This window comes from Ranitomeya imitator, chromosome 8, assembly GCF_032444005.1.
Source record: "Ranitomeya imitator isolate aRanImi1 chromosome 8, aRanImi1.pri, whole genome shotgun sequence".
In the NCBI taxonomy this organism is placed as follows: Eukaryota; Metazoa; Chordata; class Amphibia; order Anura; family Dendrobatidae; genus Ranitomeya; species Ranitomeya imitator.
The window spans coordinates 21,562,408-21,581,839 of NC_091289.1; the positions used below are offsets into that span (position 1 = coordinate 21,562,408).

Below are 19,432 nucleotides of genomic sequence, written 5' to 3' on the forward strand. Positions count from 1 at the left end.
CATCATTGTATTATCTATTATTTATTTTTTATGTATTATAATTATTCGATTTTTATTATTTTATTATTATTACTACTACTACTTTTATTATTAGTTATGGGAATATTTCCATGCAACATACACTGTGGAACGATGGCTAAAGTGTTCATCATATTGCCAAAAAACGGCAATGTTATTAAATAACAACGTGCCATCAATTCCTACTGCAGAAAAGCCTCCTTTAAGATGCCCGTTGAGGGTAACGCAGAGGGGCTTACAGTGGCCCACTTTACCTCACCTCCACTATAATTTAGGGTTGCTTGACACACATTATTACCTCCTTACTGAATTGGACATCTACGCTCCAGCAGCCGTCCCCTTCAGCTTCCCCGTAAACGTGCATGCTTAGATTAGCATGGCTTGCATGTTTATTTAAAGAGATCCTGTCCGGTTCCCTACACCTCCCAAACCGCCAGCATAGTAGTAAAAAGGTTGTCTTGTATGGGTAAAATTGGAGTCTAAGGGGTAGCATTTCTTCTTATGGAGAGTGACAAGCCAGGCCTGGCATGTCAGAGTGAGCAGACTTATAAGCCATGCATGCTCCTCTGGGAAATTAAATATGCAAATTGACTGTTCGGAGCGGAAGAGGACTAGAACTCCAGCACTTCCTATAGGCGACACTCGAGTTCTAGCCCTTTTCCTCTCTGAAGACACAATGTGCATGGGTAAAATTGTAAAGAGCTTTTACCCCTTACTAGACATCAATTGTAATTCTATTGTTGCATAGATTACTGACCACCGAGGTGGCCAGTTTACAGGTCAAGGAGCTTGTTTGTGTGCCAAATATACGTGTATATTATTTTAGACCCCGCTTGTTACATGCGTATTATCCAGGACTAGTCCGATGGAGGAGCGTGATTGTCGTCCTCCACACAGTTGGCGTCATAGTCGGACTGCTCAAAATGTTGCGCATGCGCTTTACTTTACGCTTGTATGGGCAAGCGCTTGTGCCGTCTCCTCACAGACTGCTGTTTGATGTTGGGCTTTAGTTGGGGATTCACTCAGCTGTGAACAAATATGCCCCAAAATGTGCTGATTGCAAAGGGTGAAATCTATGGCAAATCCAAATCCGTACGTCACGTGTGCAGATTTTGTGACTGATTCGCCCATGGAGTAAAATTTACACCAGAAGGAAATTCACCCTTTCCCTTTTGCACAAATTCCTTCTAAACAAGTTTCCAGTCGCTGAGATCCTTCCTTTTTTAAGCAGGCGCTGATTTTAACACAATGTCGCGCGCCTTCCGCATCTTCGTTCCCCCTTTCAATATACTGTGATCAGTGTTTCCGTATTCGACAGGCGCACGCCGCCATTAGGAGTGACAGAATGAGATCTGTAGCGCAATAATCCCACGCACGGCGCGCGCTGTTTTATGTCGCCAGCTACGTCGTAACGGCTCATACTTTTTTCCAAAATTACCCCATACTGCCTGGATTTTCAGTAATGGGTGTAATGGGCTGGAGGACCACAAATCAAAATCTCATTTCGGACGTGAGACACTAATGTTTCGCTGACTTATTGTTCCGCCTCTTCAATCCCTTATAAACCTACCTAACGATGGGCGAAACCAGAGGGGAATAACGTTGGAGAACCTCGAAGCCGGCATAATGTCGCCACCGTCTCGGAGATTAATAGACTTTTTAGAATTGTTACTGGAGAAAAGAAGTTTTGCATACTGGCCAAGATTAAACACTCTTCACTCCAAAATTGGGATTTAGATATAGAAAATGAAGCTTTTTGTGCGTCGTCTTGAGGAATGTCTCACAGTTTATCGCTGGCAGCTTCCCCTTCATCTTGGAGATCTGTTGTTCTTGGGCTGTTTTCTTTTGCGGTCAATTTTTATGCTTTTGTTTTTTCCCTTTCCTTCTTCCCATGTCGAAAACCTATTTTTTTTTTTTCTTTCTAAATAGTTTTTATGCATTATGAAATTAACTTATCACATATTATACTGAAAAATGGGGAAAAAATAAATAAATTCCATCACGGCTTGTTTGGTTTTGTACTCGCTAAAATCACCTTGCAATGTGATTTATGCAGTTGGGTATGATTAACATTTTTTTACGACTTAAAATAAAAACAAAAATCAGATTTATTTTTGTCGCTATTTTCTGAGATGCATAACTTTATTTTTCTGCTCATAGAGGTTTATGAAAGCTTGTCTTTTTGTATGGCAAGCTGTAGTCATTGTTGGTACCATTTTTATTTTATTTTATTTTATTTTTTAGGAGTACATTTGATGCTTTGATAGGTTTTTTTATTGTGTTGTTTTTTTTTCTTTTTTTAGAAGTGTGCTAGAAAGAAAATATTTTTTACATTCTGGTGATAACAGTGCGGGTTAATTAGTTCTGTATTTTACCAGATTAGAACTTTTTTTGGACTCTGTGGTATCAGATATTTTTTTTTTCTTTTTCTTCGGATAGGAGTCTCATTTTTTTTTTTTTAATTTAATTTCTTTTAAATTACTTTTTAAATCTTGCATTTAGAATAACCCTTTAAACATAAATGCAGAAAATGAGCAGTTCTCCTTTAAATGTGCGCAGGTTCTTGCGTCTTTCGATCACCCCCATCGTTTAATTTTCTATTCATTAGTCGCAGAAGTACTAAAAACAGTCTGTTTTCTTTGCTCGCTCCTCGTGCACTGCTTGGAAGACTAATACGGTGAAAGGCGCAATTGTATAGAATACAATTTGGAGCAGCAGGAAAGCACACGGCATTTTGCAGAACGCAGTATGGCAGGCTCATAGCGTTACACTGGAGCTTTGTGTCTTAATGGACTGGATTTCCATCAAGAACATTGTTCACAACTGCATAATAAATGCTGCGTGAAGAGGCCACGTATTTCTTGGCTTTCTGCTTTTGTTTCGGCAGTATTTCGATATATTGGGGGGGGGTTACAAGAGTAATTCTGAATTCCCACACATCAAATGGGGGAGAGGAAGAATCGGAGAGAGGAAAAGCTGTTCATATTGAGTCAATGCGTGACTTGTAAGCTCTGGACTAAAAGCATGGCCGAGAACATATCGTCTTGAGCCACCAGTGGGGGGGGTCGAGATGGTTTAAAGGGGACCTCTCACTAGTTCCAAAGTGTCCAGTTTTTGCTCTTGTTTTATTCCTGCTGTTCCCCCTGATTATTTCATTTTTTATCTTTTTAAATTCCGCCATGCGGTACCAGAGATATGAGCCTTATTATTTAGCGCTTACTTTTATGGTCTCTAAAAGAAGGCGTGGCTTGCAGGTTTCTTTAGGGGGGCGTGCTTTAGACCACTTCGCCTAATGATCCATTTTTATGGTCTTTATCAAAATAAAAAGGTCCATATCTCTGAAACCGCATGGCGGAATTTGAAAAAACAAAAAATGGAATACTCGGGGGAGTAGCGAAAATAAAATAAGACCAAATACTGGTCTACTTTTTGACCTGGTGATTAGTCCACTTTAAGGTTTGGTTGCTGGAAGAATCCATAAACCCTCCTTCTGCAGTGGTCTAGTTCTGGATCGATACATGAAGTTACTTACGGTGCTTCCACTTTTCTATAAATCGTCTTTAAAGGGCGTCTGTCAAGACAAAATCACTGTTCAAACCGTGTTTAGGTGCATGTGGCCAAACAGTTCATTGCATCTCCCCACCTTCTGGGTTTCCATTTATCTCTGCTCCTGTAATGCCAGAGCTGTCAGTCGAGGAGAGAAAGATTGGAAACGTTGTCGAGAAAGTGATCTGAAACTGCTCGGCTACAGAAAAGGCTAGTCGAGCAACTGCTTGGTTTGAACAGTCATTTTGTGCTGACACTCCCTTTTTAATATATATTTTTTGACTTCTATACATGGACTTGCAACTGGGCAGAAAGGGCTATTCCAGATTTATAAAAGTCTCAACGTCCCACCGGATAATTAATCATTTTTGGATTCTTACATCCCTCTGAACAATCCATAATGTGGCGACTCTTAATACTTAGCAGGTTTTATACTCACAATCCTGCATTGGAAAATCCGCTGCGTGTATAAACTGCTCATGGAAAACTACCATAACTGTTAAATTGTCCCTTTTTCTGCCCCTAAATGTGCAAAATTCATCATCTTGTCTTTTTCTCCGGCAACCAGATTTACCATTTCAATTATAGGCCTTTCAACAACAGTTGTGGGAGAAATTAGCAGCTTTCTATCCCAGACGTCTTAAAACACAGAAGAAGATATTTAAGTCGTCAAGTCAATAAATTGTCTTAAATTTCCCCTGGGAGACTGTTCCGCACACTTGACAGTGTCATGGCGACATTTTCTTTTCTACATATTTAACAGAAAAACCTGTTGTGATTATTGTATTTAAGTCTCAAACGTCAATAAGTCTGTAAAAAGCCTCTGGCCGCTGTTTTCCTAAGCAGCAATGGACTAAAGTACAAAATTATAAGTGCATTTTCCTGCATTTTTGAAGTCTGCTTGGATGCGGAGGAGGAAGGAAGAGCACACTGAGTCAGACACACCACGGAGGGTGCTGCTGCTTTGTAATGAGTGTTATCTCACATCAGAACTGGATTCACAGCTACACTGCTCAGTACTACTGAATAATGACCTCCATGCTGCTGATTCTGCTTTTGAACACGTGCCGTGCTTTGATGTCTTCCATCCATAGCACACACAGAAGAGCAGGGACCCCTCATCTGTGTGTTCTGTGTATGGGAGACATCATAGCATCGAGTCTTCATCCACTAGCTCACAGACAACTGAAAATCAGAGCTTGCAAAGCAGAATACTAATGAAAAAATACAGGAAACAAATGATGTAAGAATTGTGTTTTTTTTTTTTTTTTCATGTACACATTCGACACTTTTTATGTGAAAATTTACCTGAAACAAAACTTGCTCTTTAAAAATATTCTCCCGTTTGATGTATGCAGTCCATTTGCAGACCTGTGTTTACCCACGGCAACAGACGGCAAATACTTTTTGTGCATAGTCTGTTGCTGTCTTGTAATTGTCCCATTTTTTTTCCTTATGATGTTCTACTGCCTAGCTTTTTTTTATCAAGAATATTTTACATAGTTGCTTGATTTTGTATTTTTAAGGTGAATTGTAGCATTTGCAAAAAAAGATTATTTCCACAACAAAGTGACAGAAATAAAGGTTTTGTAAGTTGAAAAAAAGATTTCTTTCATTGGGAAAAACAAGATAGTCTTGCAGTTATGATACCCTTTAATGGCTAGCAAAAATAATATAAATTGTTACAAAGCTAGCTTTCGAGACTTCTTAGGTCTCTTCATCAGGCATGGTGCCATGCCTGATGAAGAGACCTAAGAAGTCTCGGAAGCTCGCTTTGTAACATCATGGTATCATGCCTGATGAAGGGACCTAAGAAGTCTCGGAAGCTCGCTTTGTAACATCATGGTATTGTGCCTGATGAAGGGACCTAAGAAGTCTCGGAAGCTCGCTTTGTATCATCATGGTGTCATGCCTGATGAAGAGACCTAAGAAGGCTCGGAAGCTCGCTTTGTATCATCATGGTATCATGCCTGATGAAGAGACCTAAGAAGTCTCGGAAGCTCGCTTTGTAACATCATGGTATCATGCCTGATGAAGGGACCTAAGAAGTCTCGGAAGCTCGCTTTGTATCATCATGGTGTCATGCCTGATGAAGAGACCTAAGAAGGCTCGGAAGCTCGCTTTGTATCATCATGGTGTCATGCCTGATGAAGAGACCTAAGAAGTCTCGGAAGCTCGCTTTGTAACATCATGGTATTGTGCCTGATGAAGAGACCTAAGAAGTCTCGGAAGCTCGCTTTGTAACATCATTGTATTGTGCCTGATGAAGAGACCTAAGAAGTCTCGGAAGCTCGCTTTGTAACATCATGGTATTGTGCCTGATGAAGAGACCTAAGAAGTCTCGGAAGCTCGCTTTGTAACATCATGGTATTGTGCCTGATGAAGAGACCTAAGAAGTCTCGGAAGCTCGCTTTGTAACATCATGGTATTGTGCCTGATGAAGAGACCTAAGAAGTCTCGGAAGCTCGCTTTGTAACATCATGGTATTGTGCCTGATGAAGAGACCTAAGAAGTCTTGAAAGCTCGCTTTGTAACATCATTTATTTTATTTGTGTTAACAGTTAAAAAGTATCATAACTACAAGATTACTTTGTTTTTCCCAATGAGAGCACAAAAAAGAGGACATTCCGTTAAAAAAATCCTTACAAAATATAATTTGTGCACATACTCTTTAAAGCCTCATGGATAAAGGTGTAGGACATCTCATGCAAAGGTTTAGTTCCCTCGCATTCATATAGAAGCCAATAGAAAAAAAAAATCAATGTTTTTTTTTTTTAGATGCACAGGACGACACGCACAGCTCCTATATACAAATGTCTGAGTAAAATAAATCTGATTATCCCCAATTGTTTCATTTTTTCCAAGTTTTGTAAAACTCTGAACAATGTTGAGTTGCTTTTAAGTATAGTGACCCAGTAAAAAAAAGAAAAAAAGGTTGTTTTTTTTTTTTTTTTTTACAGTTTTTGTGAAAGTTGAGTCGGTCAACGTTCCGACTTTAGATAAAAGCTATTCTTTGAAATAGTCGGTTTAATTACACCTCAAAGAGATGTGAAAGGTCCCCTGAAGATCCCTTCTTCCACCCTTTTTTTTTTTTTTTTACACACTTTAAACAAATGATATGAAAAGGTAAGATGGCTCTATACTTTCTTAATCTGAAACCGTTGTAGAAGTTTTCTGTTTAAAACTTTTATACACAATATATGAAAAAAATGCCCAGTTTAATGTTCCATGCCTTTTGGACCATTTTTTTGATCTGTATGATGGGTTTAGGATTAATGGCCAAATATACCGTAATAGCCAAGCATGCGTTCTAAAGGGTTTGTTCAAAGAAAAAATTAAATCAAGTTGTTCCCTGTTTATACGACAGAGGACAACTTGCTGATTGTTGGGAATTCGACCACTGGGATCACCCAACCATCCCAAGAACGGGACTCTGTTACGGAGGTATGCATGGGTGGCCTCTTTTCCATTCTTTGTCTATGGGTCTATAGCCGCTTTTCTGTCAGTCTTATACACATTGAATAGAGTGGAGGTCGAGAGCATGCACCGCCGCACTATTCAGAATGGGTCTGCAGAGTCCTAGTCTTGTTTTTTCCAGGGATCGTTGGGAGGTCCCAGCACTCAGATTCCATCAATCAGCAAGTTAGCTCCTATCACATCGATAAAGGACAACTTGATTTTTTGAGAATACTCACCGGTCTCTGCGCCTCAGAAGGAGGCAGCCTTCTCGGAGCTGGTCCCCTTCTGATATCCTCGCCTGTGCTTCTTCTCCTGCACACTCGCTGCAAACAATTCGGCCTTCAAAATGTCTCTTTCTGGGAGCTGCAGCTCTGAGGGCATGCACAGCTCCGTGACCCCTCTCCTCTGTCCTCTGACAGGAATTCGCTCCTGCCAGGAACAGTTTCCCTGAAGGACTGACTAGCTTTCCCTACAGACTACCAGATATATATATATATATATATATATATATATATATATATATATATATATATATATATATATATATATATATATATATATATATATATATATATATATATATATGTATATGTATGTATGTATTTCACCTAGTAAATAGGAGCAGAAGCTCCCCTTGGTGGCCTGGAGTGTGAAGTGTTGCATGTTTGTGGTACCTGGATGCAGTTATCCTTCCTTGCCTCCAAACGTAGCATGAGCCCGGGAGGAAAGCAATATCACTGTGACGACCAGGACCCTGGGGCGCCACACATGGACTACTGTGCCCTGAGCCTAATGCGTAACACCAGTCTAAAATGGGCAAAACTCAGGTTGTCGGAGGCCTAACTATCCAAACTTGCAGCATATATTAAAGCTTGAATTTCAGGTCCAACTCAAGGTAAAGCTCTGGCTCAACGTTAGGTCTAATGACCCGCAATAATATTGTCATGGATCCCCATGATAGGTCATTAGACCCACCGTTGGGCCACACAAAAAATGTGGCTATATGTGACTTCTCCTGGGCATTTTGAGGGTTTTGGATGCAAGTATTCTGTATTAGGCTACTTTCACACTAGCGTCGGAATCTCCCCGTCGCAATGCGTTGGGCAGAGATTCCGACGCTAGCGTTTGACGCACTGCACAACGGGTGCAGCGGATGCATTTCTCCGGCGCATCCGCTGCCCCATTGTGAGGTGCGGGGAGGTGGGGGCGGAGTGCGCGGCCGGAAAAAGCGGTCCGTCAGGAGCAAAAAACGTTACATGTAACGTTTTTTGCTCCCGGCGGTCCGCCACAACACGGCGCAACCGTCGCACGACGGTTGCGACGTGTGGCAAAGCGTCACAACCTATGGGGCAAAAACGCATCCTGCAAACAACTTTGCAGGATGCGTTTTTTGCCATAAACGACGCATTGCGACGTCTGCCAAAAAAACGCCAGTGTGAAAGTAGCCTAATTCACTTTTATACTGCAGTGAAGAGAAACTGGTGGTTTATATCCATCAAGGGGAATTGTGAGGTTGAGTTAAATGAAGATGTCCGTGCCTTGGAGCTGCAGTTCATTAATCAAGTGCTCTTAGGCTCCTGTGACTCCGGGGAATCTGTGTCTTTTTAATTCAAGACATTATGGTTGGGGAATCTTCTTCAAAATAGACTTTAATCCCTAGAGTTTCCCGAGAAACAAATGCTCCTTTTCAGACCTGTAATATCCTGGCTAAAAGCTCAACTAGTCAGAAGTACGCGGAAAATAGATGGTAAAGCAAGACGTCAACGCTACATGTTCCTGCATTTTAATACAGCTTCTAGACCTTTTAAATTAAAAAATGTTTATCCAAATTTGGGAACAATTTGAAGAAAGCCGCACGTTTTTGTAATCTTTTACTAGCTACACGTTTTTATATTGTAATTAAAAAAAAAAAAAACTGAACTGTTGTAAAACAGATGCACTCGAGCCAATCCATTTTGTTTTTCTTATAGAGTGTGGTCGGAGTGTGGTCGGAGTGTGGTCGGAGTGTGGTCGGAGTGTGGTCGGAGTGTGGTCGGAGTGTGGTCGGAGTGTGGTCGGAGTGTGGTCGGAGTGTGGTCGGAGTGTGGTCGGAGTGTGGTCGGAGTGTGGTCGGAGTGTGGTCGGAGTGTGGTCGGAGTGTGGTCGGAGTGTGGTCGGAGTGTGGTCGGCCCCATGGAATAACATTGGTCCATGTGCAATCCGATGTTTTGTCGGATCAATAATACAGACGTGTGCACAAGGCCTTGGACAATAATAAACGCATATTAGTGATATCCGTGTCTTATCTGTTTTTTTTTTTAATGTACCAATTCACTTTAATGAACCATATGAGTAAATTTTTTTTTTCTTCGATCAATTGGTTCACAAAACAGTTTTGCAACCATGTCCATAGACAATAAATTATCTGTATGTGCTTAATCTGGAAAACACAAATGGAACTCGTTCGTGAAAAACTGTCTGAATGAGGCCCTATTCCGTCAAGACAACCCCTGTACGTCTGCGCTATTAACGATTTTCTGAGCATACTGTTTTTTTTTTTTCTATGAAGATAGTGTTTTTTTGTTGTTGTTTTTTTTTTTTTTTTTTTTTTAATTTTATATCCAAAACTGAATTAATAATTTTTTGAGTCTGACATTTTTTTATTTTCCAAACGTTGTGTTTATTTTATTTTTTTCCCCCCGCGTTTTGCTATAGGCTTCTCTTTTGGGGGTGTGTAGGAACACATGCACCACAGTATGTGAACACAGCCTAAAACTTTTTCCAATCACCTTCCAACTGTTCGCTCTACCGGTTGATAATCCATTCATTGCTTTTCCTTCGGCTTTGCTGACATTTTTGTCCAGAACACATCACTGTTGCTTTGTAGAATCTGCAGGGACTGTGATGAATCTGGACTTGTTGTGGCTTTTGTTTCTTTTTTTTTTTTAGTTATCGTCTGATTAGCGGCGCAATCTGTTCATATAATGTATCGTCAGCTGTGATTCTCGTGCCCGATTTTCTGTCTTCCATTGAACTGAAAAGCTTTGACGAGAATGAATTACCCACTACACGTCTTTAGGCTTTTAATGGCTCAATGAACCAGTGTCTAATTTCTTTTGTATGAAAAATTTCCTTCCGCCGAACGGGCCGAGGAATGTGTGATTGGAACATAATTTTATCCTGTGTTTTAAAGCCGTCGGATAGCTAACATTTGTCTGTAGTAACTCAATTTGTACCATGGCTGGGATATTTCCATAAAAAATCCATTATGCCCTTTGCAATTTTTGTAGACGGTACCTAAGAGAGTAGAGCCGTATCACTGCAACTAAAATTACATTTTCTACTAAAGAACATTTTCTCGTAATCCCGTTTGGGAATTTGAGCTGTGAAGGAATAAATAGAAAAAAAAAAAATGAAATGAGATAAAAAAAAAAAAAAAATTAAAATGATTGTTTCATTAAAATCCGATATTTAAGTACATAAGAATTGGTGACCGAGAAGAATTAATAGACCAATGGAAAAAAAAAAGGCAATAAATCTCCAAGATCAAATTTAAGTCCTCACTAGCCCAGAAGGCAAGAAATAGTCGGCGGTGTCTGTGTATTGATCGTAACGGCAGGTGTAACTTTTTTTTATTTTTTTATTAAGGTTTGAAGCTTATTGGCAGCTTTTAGTTTTACTCATGTCTTGTAATGTTACATTTTGTTTTTCTCTGCTATTCATTATCGTTAGATGGCTTACTGGAAGGGTTGTCTATGATTTCTCCAATTACAAGGCAGAGAAAAGAATAAAATGGGAAATAGATTAGCGTTTGGCACCAAAAAAAAAAAAAAAAAAAAGATTCCGAATTTATCCTGCTAGGACAGGTCTCCTAGATGAATCAAAAAAAATGCAAGCCATCCAATAAAAATGGTCACGTTTTAAAAGGTAAAAGTAAGAAATTGTTCAATAGAAGTTTTAACAACTTGACCGACATTTTGGCATCTTTTAAGCACTGGCATGCCTTTTTGTACTTTTACATGCCTTTTAACTTTTTTTTTGTCTCTGTTCATTAAGGATATTTTTTTATGTGGAAAAATAAAAAGTGCTTAAAGTATTTTTTTAATGCTTTTTTGGTGTTTTTTAATTTTTTTTTTTTTTTAGTTTTTGTTCAGGAGGCATTTTTTTGTGCTTCAATTGATTAAACAGGCAACTGTGGAGAGGTTTGTCTAGCACAGTATTTCCCAAACTCTAGTCCTCACGGACCCCATCATGTCGTGTTTTCAGGATTTCCATATTGCTGCACAAGTGATAGAACTCTTGATACTTCCATCACCTGTGCAATACTAAGGAAATCCTGAAAATATGACCTGTTGGGGTCCGTGAGGACTGGAGTTTGGGAAACACTGGACTCTAGCACAACCGCCTCAAGAATTCACATATGGCAAAAATGGAAATTGGCACGTTTAGTTGGGCTGCGCTGTTAAAATGAAGATCCTTGGGATTCCAAATAGGCATCGGACCGGCGCCTAACTATATATATATATATATATATATATATATATATATATATATATATATATATATATATATATATATATATATATATATACATCTCTATATCGATTTGGAATCACAAGGCTCTTCATTTCCACCGCGCAGGCCAACTAAATGTGCTGATTTCCATTTTTGCCATTATACATCTGGAAGAATCCACCAAGGGGTAGCAGTAGCAATTTTCCACGTTTTTATTGGCAGCGTGCACACAACACTTTCAGGTGAGCGGTACCCTATCTTATGCTTAGCCTTTACCAGATAGTATTGCCCTATTTTGTGTGCGCTTCTGCCCTGCCACCTTCTGCCCTGCCACCTTCTGCCCTGCCACCTTCTGCCCTGTCCCTTCTGCCCTGCCCCTTCTGCCCTGCCCCTTCTTTCCTGTTCCTATCGCCTGTTCACTTCTCTTCTCCTTTCATCCTACTTCTTCCTGTTGTATTTTTGGAATTTTAACTTTTTTGGATTGGATGCGTGTGTATTTTATCAATTTTGATTTTTATTCTGCAGAAGCCCGAGAAATAGTCCTAAAAGCCCAGATCTTGGCCGGTGGGAGAGGTAAAGGCGTTTTTGACAGCGGGCTTAAAGGTGGAGTTCATTTAACTACAGAGTAAGTTTTTACATTTTGCACCATCTGTAGACCTCCGGAATCATCCTGTCTCTTATTTTTTTTATTATGCTTTGCTTATATGGCACCTTCATATTCTGCAACTCTACCTCCTTTACATAAAGACAAATCTTTGTCCTAATTTCTTGTGACATTTTTACGTGCACCTCCACTCCATTCAAGATAGCGCTGCAGAACCCCATTCTCGGCTTTGCAGAGCCCAGTTCTTGGAATAGGTGGGAGTCCTAGTAGTCTGACCCCGAGCGATCAGCAGATTATCCCCTATCCCACGGATAGGTGATATTTTAACCCTTTAAGTACTCCAAAATGCATGCCCACAATAAGGAGTGCTGGCAGTTCTTTTACTAGTTTTGATTAACACTGTAAATAATTAGATTAAGCTGCTGGTTCTGCAGTGATGGCGGCACGTACATCACTCACTGTGACCATTGCCGCCAATCTTCAGCATGGGCAGTTACCTTTACAGATTGTGGCCCCCATTTTTCCTTACAAATATTCTGAAGAATCCCTTTAAGCTTAGATGAAAGAATGATCGTCCAAATGTACACTTAGAACATTTAGGCATGTCTAGAAATTAAATATATAGCCCCAATATTTTGGGGTTGTTGGCCCTCGCAGACCAGTCCTCCATTGTAATGAATGAGTCCGCATTTCAAATGGACTGCGCACTGGAGTTCGTGCCAATCAGTTTGCAAGACCCCGTCATTCAGCCGCTGGACGGAAGCAATGAGAACCGCCTCCTACCTGAACGCGTTTGTGAATTAGGACTTGCAGTTAAAACACTTAGGAACTTTTTGCTTTTGCTTTACCTGTGTATTTTTGTTCATTTTTTAACATTTCTTACTAAATTTGCTTTGCAGCCCCAACAAAGTAGAAGTTCTTACAAAGCAGATGATTGGTTACCACCTCTCTACAAAACAAACCCCCCAGGGCGGTGTCAAAGTTAACAAGGTATGCTACTGTTTTATGTTTCGTATCTCTGTATTACTGCATCCAGCGACACATGGGACCAATGTTGTATGAATTTGGCCCTATTGTTAACGCCAACATGTGACTTTCTATCTGCTTTAAAACTACATCACCCAGCGGGCCTATGCTTTCCTGCTTAGGGTTGTAGTTTTGCAGTTTTTTTGAGTGGGCTTGTGAGCTTTTTGATCAATTATGCAAAAGTCATTTTGACTTAAGTCAGGGGTGTCAAACTCATTTTTACTGATGGCCACATCAGCATTATGGTTGCCTTCAAAGAGCTATGTGTAATTGTTAGGGCTCATGAAGACTTGCCTGGTTAGTAGGGCTAAGAGCGCTGTTCCTGTGTTGTAGGGCAAATAGAGCAGTCCCTGGGTAGTAGGGCTAAGAGAGCTGTGCCAGACCTCAAAGTCCAGTATTGCTCCCTATGCAAAGTTCTGGCTTCATCTGCTCTGATTCAAAGATGGAACCACACAAAAGTGATAGCTGGCTGACTGTGTTCACTGTGTTTCAAAGATGCCACCAGCTGCTTGTGCTGGCGTTGCCCCCTCTGTGCTCACTTTTTGTGCTGGCTGACTGCTCTCACTTTTTGTGCTGGCTGACTGCTCTCACTTTTTTGTGTTGGCTGACTGCTCTCACTTTTTTTGTGTTGGCTGACTGCTCTCACTTTTTTTGTGTTGGCTGACTGCTCTCACTTTTTTGTGTTGGCTGACTGCTCTCACTTTTTTGTGTTGGCTGACTGCTCTCACTTTTTTGTGGTTTGGCTGACTGCTCTCACTTTTTTGTGTTGGCTGACTACTCTCACTGTTTTGTGCTGGCTTACTGCGTTTACTTTTTTGTGCTGGCTGACTGCGCTCACTGTTTGTGCTGTCTGACTTTGTTCGCTGTGTTTCAGAGATGGCACCCACTCGTAGTGCTGGCGTTGCCCACTCTGTGCTCACTTTTTGTGTTGGCTGACTGCGCTCACTGTTTTGTGCTGGCTGACTGCGCTCACTGTTTTGTGCTGGCTGACTGCGCTCACTGTTTTGTGCTGGCTGACTGCGCTCACTGTTTTGTGCTGGCTGACTGCGCTCACTGTTTTGTGCTGGCTGACTGCGCTCACTGTTTTGTGCTGGCTGACTGCGCTCACTGTTTTGTGCTGGCTGACTGCGCTCACTGTTTTGTGCTGGCTGACTGCGCTCACTGTTTTGTGCTGGCTGACTGCGCTCACTGTTTTGTGCTGGCTGACTGCGCTCACTGTTTTGTGCTGGCTGACTGCGCTCACTGTTTTGTGCTGGCTGACTGAGCTCACTGTTTTGTGCTGGCTGACTGCGTTAACGGTGCTTCAAAGATGGCACTTACTCCTTGTGCTGGCGATGCCCCCTCTGCTAAGCACTAGCTGTCAACTTAGAATGCAAACAGTACTTCTTAGAGAGGGTGTTGCGGCAGTGCAGGGGGGCAGATGCCATCTTAGATTTTGAGCTCTGGCACACACTTCCACACTGCTCTGACCGACTCTCCATACGGAGAACGTGGAAAGCCAGATCATCTTTGTCCTGACCTCACGGGCCACATAACATGACGTGGCGGTCCGATTCGGCTTTGAAGACACAGAGGTATGGTTACCTTTGTGCTTTACCCCTCAATGTTATTGCTAATATTACCCATAAATCCCTTGACAAATTCTCTGTAAAAATGGTGGAGGCCATCAGACTTAAGAACCATGTACCTGTTGGCACAGATTTTCTTTTAGCATTTTGCTGCTGCAAAGTTCTGTATCTAGCTCCTGCTTTTCGTGGTTCTCCTCTGCTTTTCCCTCCCTTCTCTCACTAATATAGATAGCAGAAGGGAGCAGCTAGGGGTTGTACACAGAGGGGAGGAAGTATTTCAGGTGGGCACAGAGAATGAACTGTAAAAAGGAGAAAAACACATGAAAAGGAAAAAAAAAGTGCAGGATCGAAGCTGTGCTGATATAAGCTAATAAAGCACTAGATACAAACAGAACTCACATCCAGCCTGTATTACTGTGAGGGACACTCTTACAAGAGAAAGATCTTGCGCATCTGGATTAGGCTGTAAACTGCATATCAGTGGATCTTAGAATGAATAAAGGAAGGATGACTGCAAACTGAAACTTGGTGGAATTTTATTACCGTAAGTAGCAACCTAATATTGTCTGTAGCTTTTAAATTCCTTAACGCTACCACCAGCCCTCCCCTTTTAGTACAACCCCAGAGCTGCATTCATTTCTTGATGTCTGTGTTTTTACCCAGCTGACTAGTAAGTATGTGTCTAACCCGAATAAGTCTCCAACAAAGAAAAAAAGACTTTTTCAGTGCAAAATTTTTCTTTTAATATCCTCTGCCATTGTTCTCACTTTTGATCTGAAATAATTAAGTTTTTTTTAGCAGGTATGTAAAATCCAGTGTGATGACTGTCGGACGGTTCACTGTTACCCCCTTTGCTGTGCTTCAGCGAAAAAAACTACACCTCAGCGAATTGCAAGACCCAAGTAATTAATGAGCCGCTCTCTCGGCTTTTTGGCAGGCGTCCACGTTCCTGCTTCTGTAGGAAACACTTTTCTTTAAATGTGAAAAACAAAAGACGTCAAGTGATGGTAAAACCGGCCTCATTATGCTCCGTGTTTAACTGCACCTCTGCGCCTTTATATAGAAGACAGAGAAACTTGCTTCATTAGTTTAAAATTAGCATGTTTCATTGGCCAGGGGTGGAATTCTCCAGTGTCGGTAGCGCAGACGTGGCGGCTCAGTAGCATACTGAACAGTCCGGCTAGGCAGATTTACTATGCAGTTTGGGAAAGAAGAGTGGAAATGCTCACAGTATTAACAAATTTTTTTTTTAAATCAGTTTTTAAAAAACTGTATAGGGAAGACAGTCAAGCGAAAGACGGCCATGAGTACATCAAAACCACAAAAAGTCAAGTGACGTGCATAGAATGTATTTGTAGGTAAGAACCGCACCACACCAGCCCATTAATACATATCTTTATCAGACCAAGTGGACATAAATACGGGTTGGGAAGGATGCATCTTACCAATGTTATGAGTCTAGTTGTCAGAGAAAAATGGGTGACAAGACCCGACGCGCGTTTCGAGTGTCAAAATACCGCTTTTCCAATGGGAAGTTTAATACAATATATATTTATGTTTACAGGACTTACAATATCAATTACAAGATGCGATTCTTGCTGCGCATGCACATTTTTCAGTCTTTGCGAGTGCACCATGAATGTTCTTGACCAAGGAACAGAGAGTGGTGACGGCAGCGAGTTTAAAATGTGCGAGGAGGTGGAGAGTGCAGGTGAATATGGTGAGAAGCATGGAACCAAAAAACCAAATTGCACTCTTTGGAAAATGTACCGTAGTTTTAGTCTGTCGACATTAGAAATGGCGCAAATCGTTTTGTCGGACCTAATCCAGCGGCCACATCGATAATCTGTTCCCTTCAAGCTTGCTTCTTACCTGCCTTCATCCTTTTCTTTTTCTTCTTTTAATTCCCGGAAAGCCCCTTTATCACACATACACTACTGTACGGAATCTGGCCGTTGTAACTGACAAGAGGCGGTCCATCCCAGGAGTTCTTTATTCTAGGAAATCTACTGCCTAGTAAGTGAGAGATCCAGAACACACCAACTCCTCTCCCGATATCGCTAGCTCTTCATCCGCACAAGCTCCGGTAGGTGCCCAGGGCATCTCCTCCATCATTGTCCTTAGTTATTCTTGTAATGAGGCGTTCGGTACCCACGGGACTTATGTCTAGATTCTCCTGTGAGTTACCCATCCCCGGGGACCTCCATCTGGGAGTCACTCCCCTTAACATAACTTCGACTGCCAAAGACATTAAAGAATACGGTAAAGACGTCAGTGATCTTGGAAGACGCTTGGAGAGGAGGAGGGCGTAAGAAATACAAAAAAAAAATCCATATGCAAACGCTGTTTTTTTTTCGCTGACATCAGCAAAGGTCCGTGTCATCCTAATAATAATTACAGCTAAAGTCGTGATTATTTACAGACTCCGAACTACTTGGATTTTAATTTGAGCAATTAACGTTTTAGGTGATGGTGGCAGAGGCCCTGGATATCTCCAGAGAAACTTATTTAGCAATTCTAATGGACCGTGCGTGCAATGGTCCCGTGCTCGTCGGAAGCCCTCAAGGTGGAGTCGACATTGAAGAAGTAGCTGAAAAAACCCCAGAACTAATCTTTAAGGTGAGCACTTATTGGTGTTTTGCCCCCCGTTTTTGTTAATCTCTTACAATTCAGGAGTAATTAGATGATGGCATGGGGGGGGGGGGGGGGGGAAATTCCTTGCAACCTCCCTCTTTAAATCAGATTGTACCATAGGCATAATATATAACATATGCTGATGAAGAAGCTGAGCAGTGGATTACTTGTTCCCCAGGAAGCAATTCTGGCTGCGGATTACCTAGTCTTTGCTTTTAAAGAGTATGTCCAATTCTAATATAAGAAGTGAAGCAACTTTGCAAAATGTCTTAATTTAAGAATATTCTTCTATTTTGTGTCTACAGCAACTTTATAGAATTGTCTGACAAATGAACGCTGTATAGTCGTGGCGGTCTGGACTTTGCTACAGGCCGACTCCCTTGGTTCGGTTCCCAGAAAGGTCGCGGTTCGATGGCGGAAGCGCAGATGTTCTGGGAATGGAACTCGGGTGTCGTTGTCAGCTAGCACTTAATTTATAATGGGGCAAGCAAGAGGATAAAATAGGAATGTAGTCAATAGATGACTAGAAGTCGAAACCATGAGTAGAACAGCACGTACCAGGCAAACAGTGGAAATGGACAAGACAAAAGCGCAGTCAGAAACCAGGCCAAGGTGTAAAATAAAAAAGCAAAATTGTTTACAGCTGCATACGTAGGCATGAGTATGGAAAGGTGGAATGTTAGAGAATGTCTGTCTAAATAGGCACCACGGCCTAGCGTCATCTTGTCTCGACCTGTCGACTTTTTGCTCCCCTCGTCTCAACCTGGCGTCGTCTCTCCCCTTGGCCCTCGTGTCATCTCACCTCAACCCTTCCCTGGTCCTGGCATTTTCCCGGCCCTCACATCCTTGCCCTGGCGTCGTCTTGCCCCCTCCAACCTACATCCAGCCTTGGCATCGTGTCGGCCTTGGTGTCGTTTCAGACGCCCTCTGGCTTCGTCCGGTCTGTTGGCTCCAGATGAAAGCGGCTTCCAAAGTTTCTGCAACCGCAACCCTTTGCAGAATCACAACCACTTGTAGTAATTTGCTGCAGAAGCCAGGGAGGGTAAACTACACGCTAATTTTTGTCTTACAATCGCATTAAGTGGGCACATAGATTAGCGGGCGACCGCGGGATAAGGCTGCACAGCAGTTGTTTTCCATTGTAATGTCATGTAGACATATCTGCACAGGAGTTGTGGACCCAAAACGGTAGTTGCTTAATTCCTCATTTGAGCTTTTAATCATTTCTATTTTGCTTGTTCCTCATGTCAGAACCTCATGGGCATTAAATATAATAATCTTCTATGCAAAACTGAGACATCCCCACCCCCGTGCCCCTCCAAAGAGCATTTTGTAATAACATTGTCGGGTTGTTGCATGAACACAACGATAAGATTCTGGAGCCAGTCCTAAATATTAGCTGCCAAATGTTTGTCTAAGCCATCTGCCCGGTAATTAGAAGTGACGAGTGGTGTCAGATTGTCTTGTCACCGCGCCACCGCCTTCTTGTGGAAGGGATTCATTCAAAAGCTTGGTGACATACCGTAATTAAGATGTACCCTCCGGGCACCTGTTACTACTCCCGATTCATTGGCGCATATTAATTTTTCATTTACATCTGACTTAAATATATTTTTGTTTCTTCTTTGCCTATTTTATTCTGTTATTTTAACAGGAGGAAATCAATATATTTGACGGCATACAGGACAGCCAGACATTACGGATGGCCGACAATTTGGGATTCAAGGGGCCTCTAAGGCAACAGGTGAGTAGAGCAGTTACTGTACCACCTCCGCTGTTCTGGATCACAGCCCATAATACATTGTGAATGGTTATCTCAAGGATGGTACCCAGAAATTGTACTAAGTCTACTCTCATGGCTCCTTAGTTGCCTTAAAGTGGACCTAAAATTGCCCAGTCTTTACTCTCATTCTATTCCTGCTCCCCTGAGTTTTGCCATTTTTTATTTTCTTAAAATCTGTCATACGGTTCCAGAGATATCAACCTTTTTACTTCGTGCTCACTTCTATGTTCCGGGGGGGCAGTGCTCACATGGTTCTTCAGGGGCGTGTCTGCATAATTATTCTGAGCCACACCCCCTTGC

The 19,432-nt window shown here is 41.6% G+C and overlaps 1 protein-coding gene across 1 annotated transcript in view; it reads left to right on the top strand.

Annotated features, from left to right (window-relative positions):
* Positions 1–19,432, top strand: part of SUCLG2 (succinate-CoA ligase GDP-forming subunit beta) — a 185,846-nt gene that overhangs the window by 47,576 nt on the left and 118,838 nt on the right. Inside the window, exons 3-6 of the mRNA XM_069736543.1 lie at positions 12,043–12,142; positions 13,021–13,111; positions 17,182–17,334; positions 19,004–19,093. Of these exons, the coding sequence (XP_069592644.1) occupies positions 12,043–12,142; positions 13,021–13,111; positions 17,182–17,334; positions 19,004–19,093 (434 nt within the window). The remainder of the gene's footprint in view (positions 1–12,042; positions 12,143–13,020; positions 13,112–17,181; positions 17,335–19,003; positions 19,094–19,432) is intronic.